The sequence below is a fragment of the Myodes glareolus genome, chromosome 20, assembly GCF_982192425.1.
Source record: "Myodes glareolus chromosome 20, mMyoGla1.1, whole genome shotgun sequence".
NCBI classification, from domain to species: Eukaryota; Metazoa; Chordata; class Mammalia; order Rodentia; family Cricetidae; genus Myodes; species Myodes glareolus.
Window position 1 is genome coordinate 7,903,407 of NC_142045.1, and position 23,483 is coordinate 7,926,889.

Here is a 23,483-nt window from a genome sequence, read left to right on the forward strand (position 1 = left end):
CTTGCTCATTCTATTGCCCAGAAATGTGAATACATTTCTTAAAGTAACTGAAGGCATTGAACCTGTAACCCTCAATGCATGCGCGTGCTAGCTTACACTCCTGTGCTTCTCTGTAAGCCTCGATACGTGTGCTAGCTTACACTCCTGTGCTTCTCTGTAACCCTCAATGCATGCGCGTGCTAGCTTACACTCCTGTGCTTCTCTGTAACCCTCGATACGTGTGCTAGCTTACATTCCTGTGCTTCTCTGTAACCCTCGATACGTGTGCTAGCTTACATTCCTGTGCTTCTCTGTAACCCTCGATACGTGTGCTAGCTTACATTCCTGTGCTTCTCTGTAACCCTCGATACGTGTGCTAGCTTACATTCCTGTGCTTCTCTGTAACCCTCGATACGTGTGCTAGCTTACATTCCTGTGCTTCTCTGTAACCCTCGATATGTGTGCTAGCTTACATTCCTGTGCTTCTCTGTAACCCTCGATATGTGTGCTAGCTTACACTTCTGCGCTTCTTTGGCCATTTGAGTAACTCTGACTGATTGTGGAACATTTTAGGATGAACTTTAAAATACAGCTTGTTTTAGATTTACTTACAATTTCCCAGCTAGTTTTGGTTCTGAAGGAATTACGCATCAGCTAGTGGATATGATGTGGAAGTTATGTCTTTGGTCTCTCCTAGTTGTGTATTACTCGTGTCTGCATCATTCTAAGGAGGTTTTTAGGATAAGAGCACCCTGTACACTAATGAGAAGATGGGATTGGTGATGTTCCTCTGTTTCTTAGTCCTGTAATTTCAAGTTTCATATTTTAAGATTTCTTGAAATGCACAGTCTTGCATATCTTTGTAGCTATTCTATGTAAAAGGAGTGTTTTAGATTTGAACTGATTATTATTTCAGCATAAGTGTGTAAACAGTCTCTCTAACATACACTTTAGTGACAATACTACCCTAAATTAGATGTCTGTAGGTAGCAGCAGGCATAGACTGGCTTGTGAACTTAGTAGCCATTTTAGCTAGCTGTGAATTACAGTAAAAACAAAAGTCATGTTTCTAGATTGAATTTGACATGGAGGGTAAAATGAGAAGAGAAACTATATGTTGCTTTTTTAATCAGTAAGTCACCTTTGTATGTAGCAGTCTTTATTAAAACAATTCAAGTATCACTTTCCTAGTCTATGCACAGGCTAAGTATCTTTTGTGTCTGATGTTAGAATCAATGCTGTTCTAGACTAAATTATTGAAGACAACTGATTTTAGAAGTTGAGTGTTGATAGGAGTTTGAGTGCCAGGTCTTTTCAGTCGCTAATTTTGCTATCTTAAGCAAACAAGTATTATCTTTTTGCTTTCTTACATATATTGGTGGTGGTCCAAGGGCTTCTGGCCTTTTTCTTTCTACAAAATATTTAATAATGCTATAAAGGCAGACTCCAGAGTAAAGACCATCTTAATTGGATATCCTTGAGTATATCTAACCTGAAATTTAAATATTCCAAACTCTAAATTTTTGTGTACCATTGTAGAACCTCAGTGTCAAAGCCCACACAAGTGCATCAGAAATACTGTATTAAAAAAAAAACCTTCAGTTTCTGTGGATGTAGGGTAGCATTCATCTTTAGAGTTTGTTCCTATCTGCAAGATACTCATTAATACCTCTGCTGTCCCCAAACCCAGAATTATTTGGATCTGAATTAGCATCTAAACACTTTTGATAAGGAATACTAAACCTGTATCAGTTAAAATTGTTTTAAAGAAATGAAGGGAAAACATCGAATTATTAATAAAAAAAAGTTCAAAAGATGGTCAGTTAATCTATCTCTTTAATATCTTTACTCTTTAGAATTTATCAGTTCTTTTACCAGAATGGATTAAAAATATTTACTGGATTTGAAGTCACATAAAATTTATTTCTAAATTATAATGAAGGACACACATTTAGTGCTAATGCAAGTTCAAAATCTTTTTTCTTGATAACAATTTATCTATATTTCCTGTTTCTTAAGTTAGGAGACCCTACTACTAATAAAGAGAAACAAGATAGTGTCTGTTATTCTGAAACAAGCAGAGGAGAAGGCTTTTACCTATACTGTAGTGGAACTTTTTAAATTCTCATATTATATCCCAACTTCACTTTCTCTTCTCTCCTCTCACTCCACCCATCCTCTCTCCCCAAGATCCTCTCCACCTCCTTTCCCTTCAGAATAGGGCAGGCCTCCCCTCCCAGGGATGTCAAGCAAACAAGGCATATCAAGTTATAGTAAGGTTAGGTGCATTCCCTCATTAAGGGTGGGCAAGGCAGTCCAGCAGGAGGAAAGGGTCTCGTCTCGAAAGCCAGTAAGTCAGAGACAGCCTCCATTCCTATTGTTAGGAGTCTTGCAGGAACACCAAGCTACACAACCTTAACAGGTGCAGAGAACCTGGCCAGACCCTGCAGACTCCCTGTCCTTCCCTGCTTCAATGGGCCCTTGGTCCTTTTCTTGTAAATTGTAGCTTTATTATGTAAATAACCCCAGCACTCGACTGACTGGGTCAGTTCAAGGACAGACAACCTGGTCTAAGTAGCAAGATTCCGCACCTGCAGAATTTTTATATACATGTTTAAAAAAACAAATATTCAGACTCAAATGATGTTCATGGGTAGATATTCCATGTCACGATAGAACGTTGTTAGTTTTTAATAACTGCTCAGACTAGAGGGTCTTTGGTTTGATTTGGTTTTAGTTTTTTGAAGTGTTTGCATTTGTTTGTTTGTTATTTAATTTTGGAGACAGGGTCTCACTCTGTATCCCTGGCTGGCTTAGAACTCCCCAAGTAGACCAAACTGTGCTCATACTCAAAAAAATCGCCTCCCTTGACCTCCTGATTGGATTAAAGTTCTGTCGACCAGATCTAGGGCATTTTAAAGATGTTTTATTATTATAAATTATGATTTTATGATTATATTGAACAGATGCATGCCAATTTCTCTAAGTTGGTTCCTCAGGCACTGGCCATCACTTGTCTGAATCCGAGTTTCTTTGCTGATTGGTGATTGATGCTGTTTGGTTGGCCACCCCCAGACACCTACCACATTTTCAAACATGAGTTCTGGAAATGGAAGTCAGGTTCAAACACCTCTCTGATTGAGCTGTCTCCCTAGCTCATTTTTTAAATACGAAAAGTAACGTTTTATGGAAAGTGGGAAAAGTAGGCAGTTTGATGCATGGGACACCAGTGAGTAAATGTGAGGGAACATTTACATAGACAGATACCTAATCTGTCTCAGGACTTTCAGATGAACAAGAATGTCACCCAGGGCCATATCTCAGTGAAGTCATGAAGTCCTTTTGTTTTCTTTATTGACTGCATCATGTGTCAGGATGCTGTGTGGTGCTAGCGAAATAAGTCTACAATTTAAAGTCTGGTGGAGCTGAGGGAGGACCAGGGTAGAGGTAGAAGAGCAGGGGATTGGCCATCACAACACTCAGAACTGGGCTCTGTGATGAAAGTAGATATCAAGGAATACCTAATTTAGATAATTAATAGTAAGAGCATCTGAGGAGGTAGGGAAAACACATGATCAGCAGACCCAAGAGCTAATGGAGGAGAGTGTGTCACATTTGAGAAGCCAAAAAGAAGTACACTTTGGCTTTGTTTGGGGCACATAAGATGAAGTTGGGGAGGGAGTCTCAGCCACTTGAGAAGTCCATGGTGACTGTCTAAATTGGTTGGACTTGGTCTTAAGGAACAGTATGAAGCTAGCCGTGGTGAGGCATGCTGTAATCTCAGCACTTGGAGGATTGCTGTGAGTTGAAGGCCTGCCTGGGTTGCAGAGGTAAGCAAGAACCTCTCTCAAAACAAAAGCAAGCAAACAAATAAAGAAATCCTGCCTGGAGGCCTCTTCTGAAAGAATACACAGAGATTTGAGAAAGAAAAGTATGTTTTCATCAGTGATTGCAATTTTTAAAGTTACTTGTAAATGGCCCACAATTTTTATATGCCCATGTAAAAAACTATCAACGTATATATGCTTATCTAAAAAAAACTCTCCAACATTTGCAATTGGTATTGTAGTATTCTCTAGAGTATTCTTTGAAGGTTTTCTGTATTTAGTACAAAGGCATGACATTCTTTTTATTTCAAATGTTTTCATTAAATTTGTTTTATGTGCATTTTGCCTGTATGTATGTATGTGTATCACATGCATACTCACAGAGATCAGAACAGAGCATTGAATCCCTGGAACTGGAGTTACATGTGTGCTGCCGAGAATCCATCACGGAGTTACTGGAAGAGCAGCAAGTGCTCTTAACCATTGAGCATGTCTTTAGCCTCAGGAGTGACATTCTTTAATAGCCTGTCAACATGCCACTGTATAGTTATAAGATGACTTTTATTTTAGTTTGTATAGTTGGTTGATAGTTATTTTGTAGGTTATTGCTTTTCTGTACAATGATCATTGGATTTGTGCGTATCTTTGCATACATGGGCAATTCTATATGTAATTACATTCTTGAATTACCAAGCACATGTGTATTTCGTATTTAATAGAAATTTCCAAATATTGGTATAAGAAAGAAGTTTCAGTTTAAAATACAACTGCCAACAGTACATGAAACTTTGTTAATTTTTTTCTGAAGTTTTCGGTGGGCTTGTCAAATACTGTTTGAATACCTGCTATAGGTACAAGGGAAAGTGTTGACAGCTCAGAGACTGGGCCATAGGAAATACGGCTGTTTTGTTTGGCCTACTGATGTCTGTTAATGTTTTTATAATTTCCAAGTTTTAAACTTAGAGATTTCACATTAAACCCTCTAAATTTGACTTCCTTAAAACACTTGGCACATTTGCTATTCCTGGGTCTCTTAGGTTCTTTCCCTGTTGCTGTCATAAAATATTCAGGCGAAGTCAGCCTGGGGGTTGTGTGGCTCAGGTTTCTGTGGTGCTGTCCACCACTGCAGGAAGTGCAGGAGGTAGCAGTTTTGAGGTAGTTGGTTACATTGCACTTATGGTCTGGAGTCAGAGGAAAGGGGATCTATGTGTGCATCCTTTCATATTTCGTACAGCCCAGAATTCCCTTCTAAGGGGATGGTTCCACTTAAAAATGAGAGGACTTTTTCCATATCAGTTATATAATCCGTATTAATCCTTCAGTGTCTCATGATTCTGGATTCTGACAAGTTGACCATTAACACTGTCCATCACGGTGGAAAAGATAGATTTCCTCTTGGTAACAGTTTTCTAGAGTTGATAAACCTTGCCCTTTTCACATAATGTACAGAAGTTATTGTTCAGCATGACTCAACTTCCAGAGTCTTGTATTTGTCATCTAAGCACTTTTCAGACGTCGTATGAACTTGGTTGATCTAATAGATACTAAGATTTAATATGCCTAAAACTGAACTGTATCATCCATAGAATTTGTTGAGCATTACTCTTTTCTCATTGCTCAGGCTCAGACTTTGATGCTAACCTGCCCTTGGCTCTCCTTTTGCAATGTCTGAAAATTCTGTAGGTTGTGCCTTCAACTCAAATGAGACCAATTCTTGTACTTTGCACCTCAAATTTTGATCTCTGCCATTCTCATTATTTCACCTACATTGTAGTAGTGGCCTTCTAATTAGTCTCCACCTCTACCCTTCTGGTGACTTCTTAATGGCTAGGTAATCCTTTTAGATTTATTAGATTGACTTTCATGATAGAGCCTGCATAGTCCAGAAATTGCTGTCTTTACACTGGAGAGACTGAGAATCTGGTGGCAGCTCAGCCCACATGGCTCTATGTCTCAGCATCCCAGTCTGGTGAGCAGCTCCTGGGGATCCATTGATCAGCAGTCCATGTTGGAAGGCCCAGGAATCTGGGTCCCGGTGTTGGTGGAGAGTGCAAGGAGGACAGATGGCATCGGGGTCTGTCAGTTCATCCAACAGCAAACCCTTTGCTCAGGGCTGCTGATATCGGGGCCACCTTGGAAGGTACCCCACGTTCAAGGAGGGAACTCCCACTTCAGTTAACACAATCAAGAAAATCACACACAGGTGTTCCCAGAGATTAATGCACACAATTCTTCACAGTGCGCCTAGAGGTTTGCCTCATCGGTGGTGATTCCAGAGCAGTGGTTCCCAACCTTCCTAATGCTGCAACCCCGCAATACGTGTCGTGGTGACCCTCAACCATAAAATTATTTTTATTACTATTTCATAACCAATTTTTCTACTACTGTGAATCACAATGTAAATCCCTGTTTTCTGATAGTCTGAGGTGACCCCTGTGAAAGGGCTGTTTGATCCCCCCCCTAAAAGGGTCTCAACCCACAGATTGAGAACTACTTTTCTAAACACTGTCAGATATACAGTCACACCTGTCTTCTGCCCACCTTCAACTGCCACGTGTCCTTATCCTGCCCCTCTCCGTAGCGTTGTCCTTGTTATACCTTATGTGACTAGGATTTAAGATACAAGAGCTTTGGTGGTAATTTGCTGTTACATCCCTGAAATAGGGAGCACAGTTGGTACTCAGTAGGTACTTCCACTCAGTCCACAAGCAAATGAAGACATTGTATGTCAGAATAATTTTCTTGGCAAGTGTGAATGCCTGAGACTATGTTGACCTGGCTTTGAATTCTGTATATACCACTTTCTGGTTCTGGGATCTTGGATGGTATAGTTTCTCTCTTTCTTTTTTGATATGGAATAATTTCCTTTTATAAAGGCACATAACTCTTATTAGTCGTAGAGACTAGAGATGATACTTACTGATTCCCTTGTATTTATAGTAAACCTGCAAAAGTGAACCTTTGATCTTTTGCCTGTTTCTGGCATTTGCAGTTTTGTTTTGAAGCTAGTTACTGTGCAGATAATGAGTAACTAGTTTCTACAGATATTTGCATATATATATATGTTGATATGAAGCATTTCAAATATGTATAAAATTAGCATTTTTGAATAATTGTTTTAAGATTTTAAAAAGAGTTCTAATGCTTTTACTTAATCATCAGCTGGTTTAATTACCAAATATTTTCTTTTATTTATAAAACATTTGCTAGAATAATTGTTGTCAGCATATTATGGATGAAGAAACTGAGGCATAATGTAACTAACTTATTCCACTGTATATCTAGTGAGCGAAAAGAGGTTATGAACCTAAGCCACTGGGCTCCAGAGCCATGCTTGCTTCTGAAGTCACACTAGTTAAACTAGTCGAGAGCTGCAATGATGGCCTCCCTTGCTCTAGGGCAGAGGTTTTCAACCTTCCCAGTGCTGTGACCCTTTAATACAGAGTTCCTCATGTTGTGGTGACCCCAACCATAAAATTGTTTATAGTACTTTATAACATTTTACTGCTGTTATGAGTTGTAATGTAAATATCTGATATACAGGATATCTACAGTGTGATCTGGGGGTTGTGGCCCACATGTTGAGAACTACTGTTCAGGAGCAAACTGATAACATCTCCTCCATCCCCATCCTCTACAGAACCCACTGTGACCCCATGAACCAGTAATTACAGTCAGTCTGAATTTGTGTCTGTCATACCTATGCCACCTGTGAGAAACGAAAGATGGTTGTGAAAAAATAATATGTCCTATGCCAACACTGTGAGTTCCTAAAAAAATAAAATGTGCTACTATTCTCATATTTACCAAGGCACTTAGTAGATCTTTTTGGAACTTTTTAGTAGCCCTTTTACATACATTAGTCAGCTGCAAAGAAAGTAGTCTTATGAGGATGTACGTTGATATGTCCATTTAAATGAGTAAGGTGTAAAGAAATGAAGTTGTCCAAGTTGTATAGCTAGAAAGGCTAAAATGGAGGTACACTGACTCAAAATTTTGCTTCTTACTGACCAGGCACAACTCTGCTTAGCTTCTAAGATTTTTTCTGGGATTGAACATGTTCAGGGTAGTATGGCTGTGAACAAAATGGAATTCTAACAGTGCTATACAACAGTGGCCTAGTTTCCGTTTTATATAAATAGGGAGATTTATATCTCCCTATTTATATCTCCCTATTTATATAATACAAATATATATTGTATTTGTATACAATATATAATATATACAAATATATATTGTATTTGTAGCCAAAATAGTTTTCATAATTTGTTCTCTATAATGTGAATTAAAAATCTTTGTAATTATTTATAATAACACTAAGTAAATGAGAGAGAAAACCACAGTGTTTATCATTAGGAAATGCAAATATGGTAATTAAGTTAATTATAAAAATTAAAATACAGAGACAGGGAAATTGCTCAGTTGGAAAAGTGCTTGACATGTAAGTATGCTGACCTAAATGTGATCCTGGTTAAAAACAAGCAAAAAAACTGGACATGGCATGTACTTGTGATTTCAGTACCAGAGGAATCACACTCAAGCCTGATCATTGGTCACATGCACACGTGTGCGTGAGCTTGTTCACTTCTACCCACATGTATACATTTTTATATATGATGCTGAAGGAACACTGTGGCTCTTTTGCTTCAGTTCTATCCACACAACTAATAAAAGTGTCTTAAGATGATGCTACTTGGATATCAGATTGGGCCCTATTTCTTCTTAGATGACCTGTGCTTATGTGTTTCTAGTCAGTCTCTGGTAACTTCTAATGAATGCAAGTGGACTGATTTGAAGGCTTTGTTTCTGGAAAGTTGAAATTCTTGAAGATTGAGGCAGTGAACAATATTGGCATCAGGTCATGCATGGGCTTCTGACAAGTGTGATATTTGTACTCACAGAGAAAAATCAGTTGGCCTGAGTGACAGAATGGTTTAAAGCTCTGGCAGTGACCGTGGATTCACTCATGGAAGTATATTGTGCTACTTTGTTGTTTTCTTTCTTATCTAACTCTCACTTCTGATTTCACATTTTCCTTTATTCCTCTTTCCTTTGACTCCCTTTCTCACACTTAGATGATCTTGAAAAACAGTTTTCCACTTTGTATTGTAGGGAAGAGCTTTGGGGCGGACCCTAAAGGGGAGGAGTGAAGGTTGGTCACCTCACCCGTAAGCCATGTTGTCCTTGGCTTCATGCAATCCAAAGAAATGCTCCCCAGCATCCTGGAGCTGTGTTGTGGACTTACAGTTACTTGATTTGTTTTAGGAATTGTAGCCATGAATGAAGAGAACGCGGATGGAACAAACGGCTGCGGCAAAGTACGCACTGGTACTCAGAATGAAGCAGCCTTGCTGGCTCTGATGGAGAAGACTGGCTACAACATGGTGCAAGAAAATGGTCAGAGGAAATTTGGTGGTCCGCCTCCAGGTGGGGTTTGCTTAGATGTGTTTAAGTCTTTAGCATTGTTATTTAGATGAGGCATGTATTCTCACAAACATCCCTACCAGTCTCAGCTGTGATTTTGAAAGAAGTTATGCATTTATTTAAAACCTTGCTCTTGTTTAAAAAATGATTGAGAAATAACATGGTTTGGATTGAGAAATAAATCAGGATTCAGGGCATCAGAGAAAAGTAAACTCAAGGCATTAAGGACAAGTCATTTGGGGAGAAACTTGAAAGAGCACTGAGTAGAGGCCTAGTATTTATGTAATGAGATTCAAATAGGCACGGATCTTACCATTCGAACCATGCATTTCTTTGCTCAGAATCTCCAAATGAGTAAATAAAATGCTTGCTTCCAGCTTCCTTGGTTGCTGCATCACCTGTTTCTGTTCTCCATCTACAGTAGGCAGGAAGGCATCTGTATCTAGTTTTCTTATGCTCCGCTCGTAGCTTCATTCAGGTCACTGCATAAACTCTGTGCTCACATCCTCCGCTTTTCTTATATGGTTGTGTTTTCCTTACAGCATTTTATCATTCACACACTGTCTCTTGGAGTTTTGTTAGAATGAGTTTTACAAGGAAAGGAATTAATTTTTGTATCCTCAACACTTAGAATACTGCCTGCCATATAGGTGGCTGATATCGCCAATTTGTTGACTGAGTAAATGACTCAGTTATGAATATAGCTTTTTAGAATTTAATTTCCATTTGTTTATCTTTGTTTTCTCAGGTTGGGAAGGTCCACCTCCCCCCAGAGGCTGTGAGGTTTTTGTTGGGAAGATACCTCGTGACATGTATGAAGATGAGTTGGTTCCTGTATTTGAAAGGGCTGGGAAGATTTATGAATTTCGGCTGATGATGGAGTTCAGTGGTGAAAACAGAGGCTATGCGTTTGTGATGTACACCACTAAAGAAGAAGCCCAGCTAGCCATCCGCATTCTTAACAATTATGAGATTCGTCCAGGGAAGTTTATCGGTGTGTGTGTTAGCTTGGATAATTGCAGGTTATTTATTGGAGCAATTCCCAAAGAAAAGAAAAAGGAAGAAATCTTGGATGAGATGAAGAAAGTTACAGAAGGTGTTGTGGATGTGATTGTTTATCCAAGTGCAACTGACAAGACCAAGAACCGTGGCTTTGCGTTTGTTGAGTATGAGTCCCACAGGGCTGCTGCAATGGCCAGGAGAAAGCTGATTCCAGGTAAGATAGCCATTGCATAGGTTACTTTCCATATTCATCCCCTTATGAATATGGAAACACAGCAGTTAGTGATAGAGCAATGTTAGTGAGATATATGATGCCACTTGAAGAGGAGTGAAGAATTGTTTTAATGAGGAAGTAAATTAAATGATTATATGGTATGAGAAATTGTTCCTACAAAATGAGTTATATTTCTTAATTACTGAATATATATATACTTTAACTGGTAACTGTAATGTGTATATAATTTTAACTTTGTTAATTATGTTCAATAAGAATTGAGAGAGAGCATTATTTAATTCCAACAGTAATTAATCTTTAAAGTCTTGCTTGTGTTACCAACTCTTAAATTTTGTCATAAGTTCTGATTAGGTTTGCTTTAGTAACAACTTTGGTGTAAGTGGGCGTAAGTGATTAGTCAGAAATGTTGATATATGCTTGAGTTTCTTTAAGAAATTATTTTTTGTAGTTCTTTAAACTTGTATTCTTTGCTTTAGTTAACATGAAATCAGTTCATGAATTTTTTTTCAGGAACATTTCAACTTTGGGGCCACACCATTCAGGTAGATTGGGCTGATCCAGAGAAAGAAGTTGATGAGGAAACCATGCAGAGAGTTAAAGTTCTCTATGTAAGAAATCTAATGATTTCAACTACAGAGGAAACAATTAAAGCAGAATTCAATAAATTCAAACCTGGTGCAGTGGAACGAGTAAAGAAACTTAGAGATTATGCCTTTGTTCACTTCTTCAACCGAGAAGATGCAGTGGCCGCTATGTCTGTTATGAATGGAAAATGCATTGATGGAGCCAGTATTGAGGTAACACTGGCAAAGCCAGTGAATAAAGAAAATACTTGGCGACAGCATCTCAATGGCCAGATCAGTCCAAATTCTGAAAACCTGCTTGTATATGCTAACAAAGAAGAGAGCCACTCCAAAACTCTAGGCAAGACTCCAGCTCTTCCCACTCGCCTCAACGGTCAGCATAGTCCCAGCCCCCCTGAAATTGAAAGATGTACTTACCCCTTTTTTCCTGGAACAAAGCTTACCCCAATTAGTATGTATTCTTTAAAATACAATCATTTTAATTCTGCAGTGATGCATTTGGATTATTACTGCAACAAGAATAATTGGGCACCACCAGAATATTATTTATATTCAACAACCAGTCAAGATGGAAAAGTACTTTTGGTATATAAGATAGTTATTCCTGCAATTGCAAACGGATCCCAGAGTTACTTCATGCCAGATAAACTCTGCACTACTCTGGAAGATGCAAAGGAACTGGCAGCCCAGTTCACGCTGCTTCATTTGGGTAAGTTAGAAGACTTGATGTGTTAACATTAGAGAATACTGTGCTAGATTGATTATACAGTCATGATTTGAACTCTGAATGTCAGTAGTGAGTTTTTACCTTTTTCTCAGTTCTCTGAGATCAGAGCAGAAGGACCCCGAGTTCAAAACTCATAGTTAATTTTTATGAGACTTGACTCCTTTATAATTATCCTACATTTTGATTTTTAAGCACTACTTACTGAGAGGGAAGCTGAGCTTTGGTTATGGAGTTCAGGCCCCCTTTTCATTACTTAATTGTTTCTTAATGACTAATTCTCATTTGATAAAAATTTTGATGTATGCTACAGAATTTGTTATGTGAACCAATTTTTAATTCTTTCCTTACATCTTTGGTGATGTCTACACAATGAATTTTTTGGTGGAAAAGGTTAGAGATTCATAAAAATGACAGACTTTTCATGTGGGTCATGTGTAGACATGGCTTTACGCTCACCAATCTGGAAATTTGTCGTTACTACTCATGAAAGGTAAAAAGCATCATTAAGAGATGTTGATGACAAGTGTCTTCAAATTTCATGTTTTTAAAGAACCCCATTTTCTTAAAAGTTGGAGAGATGATATTAGGATATATAAAACATGCTTGCTTGGTAGTCTAAAGAAAAAGACACTATAACCCTCTGGGGCTGTCCTTATCTGTATTCTGTTTACAACACACTTTTATGGAGAAAAAAGATTGCCTGTTCAGTTGCCACATAGAGATAAGGTTCAGTATACAGTCTGGAGCTCTTCACATGAACTCAAGCAGGAAGCTGGAGGCAGGAGGACTTGAAGGAATGCTTTAGGGGCTCTGTCCCAATAGCTCACTCAGTCTGCCTTCTTACAGCACCCAGGGCTGCCAGCCCAGGTGTGGCACCATTCACAGTGAGCTGGGCCTTCCCATGTCAGTCGTTGAAGAAAATTACCATAGGCCAGTTAGATCGGACATTTTCTCAACTGAGTGTCTCTTCTAAGAGTCTTAGCCTATGTCAAGTTTACATAAAATTGGCCAGCACTCTGGTAGATGAGTTCAGCTTGTCACATTGTGACACAGTATTGTCATATACAGAGTTCACACTGGAGAGCTGCACAATTGAGGTTAAAAAATTCCCAAACAAATGTCAATGTTTAGAGTAAGTTTACAGTTTTGTGTTTGGCTCTGTGCTTAGCAACACCAGGATGTATGCATTTTGCATGCCACAGATTAGCCACCTGCTAAAATGTGTGTGCAAATGGCTTAAATCACTCATTTTGGAGTTTATTAGTCTTGTATCAGAATTGTTAATTTAAAAATATAGAAAAGTTTTCATTTTTATGTGTTTTTCTTGTTTGTGTTTAACTGTGGAGAAGAATTAATAGAATATGATTAGTATATAACTGTTAAAAGAAATTGGCCTGTATTAAATCCTTAGACTTTCCAAAAACATTACAGTAAACACTGGAGCATATTTGGGCCCAGTAACCAGGTCTGAGGCTCTGAGTGCTGTACAACTATGCTTTTTGTGCTTGACTAAAGTGTAAATGGAGGCTGTTGAAAATATTGTTAAGGCAAGCAAAGAACAGAAGACAAAGGAGGTGGAAAGTCTAGACCAGGAATCTAGAAAACCTTGGTCAGAGAGCATAGGTGAGGCCTTTATGAAAGATCTTCAAGCAGGGTCAGGCAGTGTGTGTAGACAGGAGGTGCTGTGTACCATGTGGCTGTTAGGTAGTGGTGTCCTGTCTTGATCTTTCCTCAGTAATGTTGGGTCCTCAGCGGCAGATATTAAAAGGCTGACGCCTTCCTTCCCAGTACTTTTTACCCGTAGGTAGAAGGGAAGTATTTTATGCCACACTTGAGACTGGCAGTAGTTGGTGGCAGTGATGTGTCCTAGAGAGGGTTGGTGAGGTGATGAGTGTTCTCATTCTCTTCTCAGTCTGCTCACCACTGGTTTTTTCCTGAGATTTTGAGGGATGGTTACTGAGTCTTAAGAGTGCTTCAAATATTTCTTTTTTTTAAACTATATTAATACATCTTTTGGTTCCATTTTTAAAAAAGCATTTCAGAAATATATTTTTGCAGATAGTGCCAGTTACTTAAAGATAATTTCTTCGGACATAGTAATTTCTCTTACAGTTTGCTATGATACTCCTTTTAACTCTGCCAGTTTAGTTTCTTTTCCTTTTCAGTCATCATTATACAGTTTTATTTTGGTTATTTTCTTTAAATGACATTGCTAAGCCAGATACTTATCACCAAGCTAAACCCAGTTTGATATAGTAAGCTTTGACAATCTTGTGATATCTTGGATTTACTATCCCCATATTTCAAATTTGAAACTTGAATGGGAACTAAAAGATGTTCTGTGTTTCAGTGATCATATTTATTTTAAAGAAAAGATGCAGTCCTTTAGGGATAGTAGATAGCTGAATGAGTTTTAGAAGCCATCTGTTCACTTCAAGTGACTCCTGATTCAAAGAACCTCGTAGTGGTTAATGTATAGATTTTTGTCCCTTCTAAAGCCAAGTCTTTTCTGATTAAAATGCTTTAGTAGAAAGAAAGCCAAAAGGGGGTTAAGAGTTAATCTCTAATATTGCCCTCTTTATTTGCACCTCAAAATTAGAGCCTGTCTTCTATCTTCATGTCAGAGTAACCTTCCTCATCTCAGTCATCCAGTCGGAAAGACAGCAATGCATTCATTCACTTAGTTTTAGAAATACAGTGCTTTTTTAAAAAAAAACTACAAATACTTCCATTTTATTTTATGTGAAATAAGTATGATATATTTAGTGAGTTTACCTGTTTTTGCATCTATGTTTCTGAGACCGGATCTTGCCCTGTTTACTCAAACTGTCCTTGAAATCACTGAGTTTAGTGGGTCAGATGCAAGTGTGTATGTTAGGATAACAAGTTTTATACTTAACGTTGGGTCAGTAGCAACGTTTGAGATTATTGCGTATCACTTCTTTTTAAATATGACTCTCTTTTGAACCTGGACCTGTCAATATTGCAATTGCTTTTCTAGATGATTATGCTTTTTCAAAAAAAATTTGCTGGACAATAAGATGATGATGAAGAGAGATAGCCAAGCATGGTGCACCTTTCCTGTTTCCCTGTGTGATGTTCACTGATAACTGTAGCAGGGTTTTGTTTTTCTTTTATGACCACTTGTTTTTAAAAACAGGGATGAGATTCTCTGTTGGAAAGTTCCTTGTGTCACTTCAGGTTGCTTTGGGAAGGTTTGCTTTGGTGATTTCTGCAAGATTTTAAGAATTGAGGAAATCGAGAAGATGTGGCATAAGTTAATTGAACACTGGTTAGTTTTTCTGTTTGAAACTCTTATCTGGCTTGTGTGCTGCTCTTTGGCTATGACCAGTGAAGTTCAGAGTCAAGACAGGCCTCTTGCAGGTCTCCTGTGTGTTAGGATACTTTCTCAAGCTTTGGGAGTTAAAGATTTTTTTTTTTCTTGAGGGGTCAGAGTGCAGTGAAGAAGATAGATGCATAAATTCTATACATATGCTGTTTGGGGATAAAGGGAAGGCTTCAGCTTCTGCTCTCTGACTTGTAAACCTTTTTTTTTTGTTAAAGGTTTATTTATTTATTATGTTTACAGTGTTCTGTCTGTAGGCCAGAAGAGGGCACCAGATCTTATCACAGATGGTTGTGAGCCACCATGTGGTTGCTGGGAATTGAACTCAGGACCTCTGAAAGAACAGCCAGTGCTCTTAACTGCTGAGCCTTCTCTCCAGCCCCCGATTTGTAAATTTTAAGAAGAGTTTCTGAGCAGAGCGAGGAGCCTTGAGATGCCTTTCTAAAAGATGCACCTTTTAGAAAAGCAGCATGGTGGTGGGCTCATACCAGGGAACTCTGGTCAGGTTTACTTTAATGATTTCTAACAGATTTTGGGAAGAAATTGAGGAGGTGTAGTATTAGTTAATTGAACTTTCATTCATCTTTCTGTTTAAAACATTTTACATGATTACTTTCTTGACTGTACTTGCTCTTCCTCTGAGCAAGTAATTTTTTTCTAGATAATTTTAGTTTGTAGAAACATTTCATGTGTCAGTGTTTGTTTTTAACAACACTGCTTTTCTCAGCATTTAATCTGCAACTGATATGTATTGTGTCTTGTATTTGATTTGCAATGTTACACAGGGCTTATTTTTTCTAATTGTTTAATGGAATTTTGTAAATACTTTATTTTCTGTCTTCACATGTAAATTAGGGTTTGATTTCTCTATGTCACACAATTTTGGTTAGATGCCAAGGGAAAAAAGTGTCACTGTTGTGAGTCTTTTACCCAAAAGATAATTGGTGCTTTTTTTCTCATGAGCTGTTATTTCCAGATTGATGGGCAAAGTATAAAACATAAACAGCATTTTAGATTTAGAAAATTTGTCAATAAATTGTTTAGAAATAGAAAACTTTAGTTTTTTATTAAATAATTTTAATAGATATTTAAGCTAAATATAAAATAATGGTTATATTACAATGGAACTTTTCTTTATAGAGAAGAAAACACTTTCAAGGTGTATTCCTTCTAGATTTAAGGGAGAGCTCTTTCATACTGTCTCAGGCCGATACTTAAAAGAGTTGAACTTGTTTTAAAATGCACCTAAGTGAGAAGAGAAGTAGCCCTCAGCTTTAACATTGTCAGTTTTCACTTTTTACACAGCTCACTTTCACATGACCAAATGATAAGACCCAAATTCCATGAACTCAACTATGTGTCTCTGACCCTTGAAGAGGGACTAGTTCTTTTGAAATGGATGCATATATTCCAATTGGAATTTTCTTTTTTTTAAGATTCTTTGATGACCTCATATTTATCTAATTCTCATCTTGATAGCACTTATTTTAATTAATGGGCCACAAATACTTAATTTAATGTAAATGAAGCGGCTTAGTGGAGAGCTCAAACGAAAGCACAAGAGTCCTGCCACCCAAGCATCAACGTTGTGAATGCACATGGGCTCTGAGTCATCTGGTCTCAGACTTCAGTACCTTCACCTCTGCAATGTCAGGCTTATTTGGTGGACTCTAGGATTGTTGTATTTTATTTTATTTTATTTTTTGAGATAGCTCTGGCTAGCCTAAAACTTGATATTGTAGACCAGACTGGTCTTGAACTCAAAGATCTTCCTGCCGCTCCGTCTTGAGTGCTGGGATTAAAGGAGTGCCACCACATCTGATTTCTGAGGATTCTTTTTATCTCACAAATTTATAGTTTTGCTTAAATTATTAAAGGACCTGTTCAAGTGTTGTGTATGACCAACAATGCCACTTTCCACATTATGTCTGTCAGCATGCGCATCTGGATTCTGATAATTTAAAGCCAGGAGCTTTTTTCTAAGAACTAACCTTTTATCGGCATATTATTTCTTTGTATAATTCAAAACTTATGTATGTCTTTTTTTTTGAGACAGGGTCTCTCAACTGTGTGACTCTGACTGGAACACACTATGTAGACCAGACTGGCTCCATACTCACAGAGATCTGCCTGCCTCTGCCTCCTGTGTGAAGGAGTCGGTCATCCAACTCCTTTGTCAGCACATGTTCTTGTTTGTCTTCTTTAAAAAAAATTCCTGTAAACAGTAGTCAAACCAAGAATGTAAATTCCACAAAACATTTAGAAGTTCAGAAACATTTTTTACAACAGGTTCTAGAAAACTACTGATATGTATTTAAAATACATCAGGCCAATATTTGTTTCGTAGTTATATTTATTAACTGCTTAAAGTTAATAACATTAATAACTCCTGTAATTTTGCTTATAAATTAAATTAGCTTGACCCTATATGCTATAATTTCTTAGTATGTTTGTGTGTTGGGATCTCTGCAAGCCATCATGGCCATCAGAGAGGCAATCTGTAGGAGGCAAGAGAGTAGTTTTGTTCAACATGTCTGTAACCATATTCATTCAATCGTTGGGAGTCTGACCCCAGGTAATTTTTTAAGGCACACTTAAGCACAGCATAGTTTTGTGAAAATTTACCTGGTACTAATTAACTCAATCCTGCGTGCACAATCCATCTGAAGATATGACTACATTGGAACTCTTTGTGAAGTACGTGTGACATCTTCCATAAGGATGGGTTCTATAGATTGCACAAGCTCCAGTGCTGACCACACAGAAAGTGCAGGTGTCACAGGCTGTAAAACCATGTTCACTACCAGCCTTCTGGGAAGTTGACAGGTTGTGCCTCCTCCCTTTGAGGGAACAGTCCTGTGTGTTTTACATTCTTGTGTGGATAAGAACCTCTGTGCCTCCCATATCTGTGCTCAATACATTTCTAAAATTCATTCTTTAATATATTCATTAGTAGGTATTTTGTATCAATAATTGATTTTCTAGCTTGGTCATTTAACTCATTTTAAGCAATGGTTTTAAATTTTCCTTCATATTAAGTATTCAAGTATATTACCACACATGGTGGATGTTAGCAGCAATTCATAGTTCTGCCACATGGTGTCGCCTAAGTACATGATTTCATGTGGATTTTAAAAGATTTTTTGTTGTTGTTGTTGATTGTTTTTATTTTAAGCTCCTGTGTTGTCTCTTGGTTTTGAGTCTGGAATACTAGTATGAGCATGAACGATGGTTTTCTTCCACCTTTCCTGAGTCTGTTTCTGGTGAATTAGTATTTACTATGCAGCAACAGTTCACTGAGACACTAATGTAGTAAGTGGACTCGTTACTAGAGGCAGGTGTTCACAGTAAGGCATTTACTCACACGGATTTATTTTATTACTCTTATTTTCTTCTTGTTGAGGAGGATCTCATGAATCCCAGCCTGGCCTCAAACTTGCTATTTGGTTGAGGCAAGCCTTAAACATCTGGTCCTTCTTCCTCTACCTCCCAAATGCTGGGATTACTATGTCCATCCATTTTGTACTCCAATGTTCTAAAATTATCTTAAATACCTTTGCTTTTAGGAACTTGCTTAACGTCAGATAAACTTAGTAGCTAATGTCGAATATCTCACCAGTCCTAGATTTTAACCTTCGTGTAGAGGTGTCCTCTGTCTAAGCTCTGGTAGCATGCTGCCTCAAGAATAATAGACTTGCTTGTAGGCTTGCAAAAGGAAGCACATTTGTTTCAAATCTTAGTTACCTCAATCAGAAGTTTTAAGAAATGAGAATATCAGTAACTACTTGGGTGTTTGTGCTCTTTAAAGTGGTTATTATTGGGTAGACTTGGATTAATTACATGTGGCCCCATTTGTCTTCTAGACTATAATACCTGCAATTGGATTTTTATTTAGGCAACACTTCATATTTTAAGGAAGCAAAATGTTAGGTAACAAAATATAACCTATTGTATGTTTATTTGATTCAATAGTCATAGTATTTCTACCACACTGATAATATGACGTGTTATAATTCTGTCTATAATTTAGACTAACAAGTGTATAGGATGGGGCAGGAGGAGAGCTCCGCAGGGAAGAGTGCTTGCTGCTCTTCCAGAGGACCCCAGGGTTTTCTCCTCAGGCCCCATGTCAGGTGGTTCACAGCAACTCTGAGCAGGGCGGGATCCATCATCACCCTCTCTGACTTCCAAGGGCACTGCACTCCTATGCACAGATCCACACATGTAAACATAATTTGAAAGACTAAAATCTTAAAAAAGTGTATTGTACTGGGACTGGGCGTATAGCTTAGCTGTAGCCTTCATTCTCGGTACTCGTCTGCTGCACAATGCCCTTCTGCCCAGAGAAACGTGTGGGTCCACAGTCATCGCAGAACATTAGCTGACAGCTAACAGATGGCCTGATAATTTCGTAATGCTCATGAAACCATTCTTTTGTTTCGTCTTTAAAATAATGTAACTTTGGGCCTGAGTGCTCTCTCAGTGGAGAGATGCTGGTCCTGCAGGAGACCTAGGTTTGTTCCACATGGAGGCTCAGCCATCTGCTGCTCCAGTCCCAGGAGAACAACCTGTGCTCCTGAGTTGTATAGACACTAGGCTTGCACCCAGCACACTGACCTTGCAGGTCAACGCTTACAGAAAATAAGAACATATAACATTTTAACATTTGTAACAAATAACATTTGTAACATTTTACAAATTCATAGCTGGTTCTTTGTGTAGGAACTACACTTTATGTAGTTGACAAACATGAACTAGTAAAAATTGTAAACCCATGATATAGAACTTCAGCTTTTTTTTTTGAATACAAGATATGCCTGTGGTTATTTTTTACCTTTTCTGTCTTATGTTTTGATTTTTCATTACCATGTATTTTTTGTTTTATTTCTGTTTTGTTTTTTGTTTTTGTTTGTTTATTTGTTTTTCAAGACAGGGTTTCTCTGTGTATCTTTGGTGCCTGTCTTAGGACTCGCTGTGTAGACCAGGCTGGCCTTATACTAGAGATCCACCTGCCTTTGCCTCCCAAGTGCTGGGATTAAAGGTGTGTACCACCACTTCCCAGCTCATTACCATATTTTAAAGTGTGTTATATATTTTTCTATTAACTTATTTTGTAATCCTGTTTTGCATGTGGATTATTTTAAAATCATGGGCCTGTTAATTTATTTTTCATATTAACTTTATTTCAGCAGTACATGTTCATGTCTGTTTGTTTACTGATCCAAACCATAAGAAAAATGAATGTCATAAAATTGGCAGAATGTGTGTCATGTATGTGGATAACTTCCCTCCCTTCTACTTAATTTTTGACTGGAGAAGGACCAGTTCTGTAGTAAATAATTTATTAAAATTTAGAAACACAGAATTCATAAGGTTCAGATGTGCCTTTATTAACCTTTATTAGACAAGTTTGAGATTGTGTATTATACTAAAAATTAGCATGGAAATGTGTTCATTTAATGGGATCCCAACCAAAGAGAAAAAGAATCACTTAATGGTTTCCTTTTTATAAAATTTACGTGTTCCATGCATGAGCATAGTGATAATGCAAGAACATGAAAAATTACATTTTTCTTTAAAATTTAAAGGGAAAGAGGAGAGTCTTAAGAAAAAATATGATTTTATGTTCTGTAAAGACTCCTGGTTCCTAGGGGAATTACAAATATGAGAAAGTTTTCCTACTCTATTTTTTTGTTTTGCCTGGGATTTACTTAGTATACTTGTTTTTATTTCTTGTACTCAAATACATATAGGTGGATGCCTGTCACTTCTCTCAATTATGTACCGGCATTAAAAAATTCTCACTTCTCTGAAGTCTATTGAGATGACAGAGCCATGGCTCAGAGTTAAAGAATGTTTATGCAGTCATGAGGACCAGAGCTGGGATCCCAAGGCCCACACGATAAGCCTGATGTCCCATGGACCTCTAACAGCTCCAAGAGATCTAGTACCCACTTTTGGACCTCTGTATGTGCATAGGCACATGTGTACACATATGCCTACACACACAAACACACACACATACACAACCTTTAAAGGAGCTTTTCTGGATTTTTTTGTGTGTGTGTGTGTGGTTTTGCTATAACAGGAAGTTGCTAAGTTAACTAACATTGATTGGGGCAGATGGCCAGGCTCTTTCGTAAATGTTCAAAGACTCAGAAAATAGTTTAGTGATGACAAATACTCTGTTATTGGAATAGGGAAATTATTCCATTTTCTTAAGCTTTTGTCTAATGTTTTATTGAACAATGAGTTTTGTTTTCAGTTTTCTAAGTTTGGGATTCTGAAATTCTGCTAAGTGTTATGTGATGAAAAATCTCTTGTCAGCCCTAAGTGTAGTCTGTGTGTGTATGAGGCATGATTGTAGTGAGACTATATAATCCATAAATAATTGTATTCCTTAAATATATTTATTTATCCTGGGATGCATTTAAAAGCTCTGTTAGTAAAATATGTAAAACATAAAATGTATAGTTATTAAACTGAAAGATTAAACAAGGAGAAAGTAATTAGGCAAATAAAACCAAATAAAACTAAAGAAGTACTATAAGGCAATATAAATATATAATAAAGCTCCTTTAAAAAGCAATAATGATTAACAACCACAATTAAGTAGATCATGGGTTACCTTTTAAAAATCAGGATATGATTATGGGTTAGGAGGAGAATTTGAAAGAACATAAAAGAAACCTTGTTTTCTCATCTAATACAGCGGCTTCCCCTTAAGTTACTGCTGTCCTAATCAGTATCTGCAGCTCCACAGCTACCAGCAGCAGTACAGTACGGCCCCAGAGGGAAGCTTTGTCTGGATCTCTACCCTCTACAAAGCTCAGGGTTCAGAGGTTGAGGTGAAGGTCTGCTCGCTCAGAGGCTCCTCTTGTCTGCATCTCCGGAAAACCCTCTAGTCCTTCCAGTCAGCTCCCACTTAAGAACACTGGCTACACATGGTTCCTCCCTACCACTTCCTGTCAGCTACTTGCTGACTGAGCCTCCAGACCACTGGCTAATTTTATTTAATCAAGCAAATGTAATGTCTTTGCATTGTAAACAAAAGCAGTAGGAAGAAATATAACACACTTTAAAATAATACTTCACAAAAGAACCCAGGCCTTAATTTTTTTTCTGTTTATGAATATGGGTTTTCATTTTCTGATTTTCATAACTTGCTCGTCTTTATTAAATGCTTTTCTTTGTTTTTATTCTTAGATAACTGAAGTGGCAAAGAGCGAAAGCCAGCAAGAAATGCTTGTATTGTTTTTTGGTAAAGCAAATTTAAAACAATCATTCTGTTCTGCAAAGTCTTAAATTAACATAATTCAGAGGAAAAACAGAAAAGTTAAATAAAACCCAGAGTAAATAATTGTATTCAGCTGAGATCATGTGGAGGTTTTGCTTTTGGGTACCAGGTCTAGTTAAACCTTGACAACGATTGAGACTCTGGAAACTAATAAGAAGCAGAGAACAAATAGTTAAAATATCTGGGATTTGTTTGTAATTTCTGTATTTCTACAGTTGCTATCTTCAGATGTATGAAGAGGTGGCATGTAGAAGAAAGACTGTAAAAAATTTTTTCCAAGTTCCAGGAAGTGGAAGTAAGTCTAGTAGAGGAATGTTGTAGGGAGATGAGGAGGGAAAGGCTGAGACCTGTCTCAAAGACACTGCTACGAAAATAAAGCTTGACACGACCCACATCTTCAGTTTGTTTATAGTTCCTAAATAAACTGTAGGGAGTGTGGTGTTGGCCTTGAACTTAGGATCTGCCGCCCTCTGTTTCTGGTGTGAGAGGCATGTGCCACTCTGCTTGGCAAGGTTTTATTTTTGGCAAAAGGTTAAATAACTTTCTTATTGTCTAGTTAGTTGTAATAATTAAGTCTTTGTAACTTTACCATATAATTCTAATGAAAACCAGTATTTGAATAATGTTAGATAGCTGATAACAGATTAAGGACTTGTGAAATTTTATTAACCAGTTATTACTTTAAAAAATAAAATATCTCACCCCTGCTTTTTCTCCATTTCAGAGATAGTGTCTTTACCATTCATACAGCCTTAGCCAGACTTCTTCAGTGTGCAGTAGATACAGTAGGCTTTCTTCTGTGGCTGTGAGGAGATGCCATGACCAGGGTAACTCTTAGACAGAAAGCGTTTAACTGGGGGCTTGTTTACAGGTTCAGAGGTTTTGGACATTATTGTGGCAAGGAGCTTGGTGGCATGCCTGGTACTGGAGAAGTGTCTGAGAACTACATCCTGATATACTGGCTGAGATAAAGAAAGTGAAAAGCCCTGGGCCTCATATGGGTTTTTGAAAACCTCAGAGCCTGCTTTGAGTGACACACTTCCCCCAACAAGGCTCACCCTC

The 23,483-nt window shown here is 37.8% G+C and overlaps 1 protein-coding gene across 3 annotated transcripts in view; it reads left to right on the top strand.

Moving 5' to 3' along the window:
• Rbm46 (RNA binding motif protein 46) overlaps window positions 1-23,483 on the top strand; it is a 39,847-nt gene that overhangs the window by 2,281 nt on the left and 14,083 nt on the right. For all 3 annotated transcript variants that reach the window (XM_085682516.2, XM_085682517.2, XM_085682519.2), the window contains exons 2-4: window positions 9,072-9,233; window positions 9,979-10,446; window positions 10,978-11,760. In XM_085682516.2, the coding sequence (XP_085538642.1) occupies window positions 9,083-9,233; window positions 9,979-10,446; window positions 10,978-11,760 (1,402 nt within the window). In that variant the 5' untranslated portion in view covers window positions 9,072-9,082. The remainder of the gene's footprint in view (window positions 1-9,071; window positions 9,234-9,978; window positions 10,447-10,977; window positions 11,761-23,483) is intronic.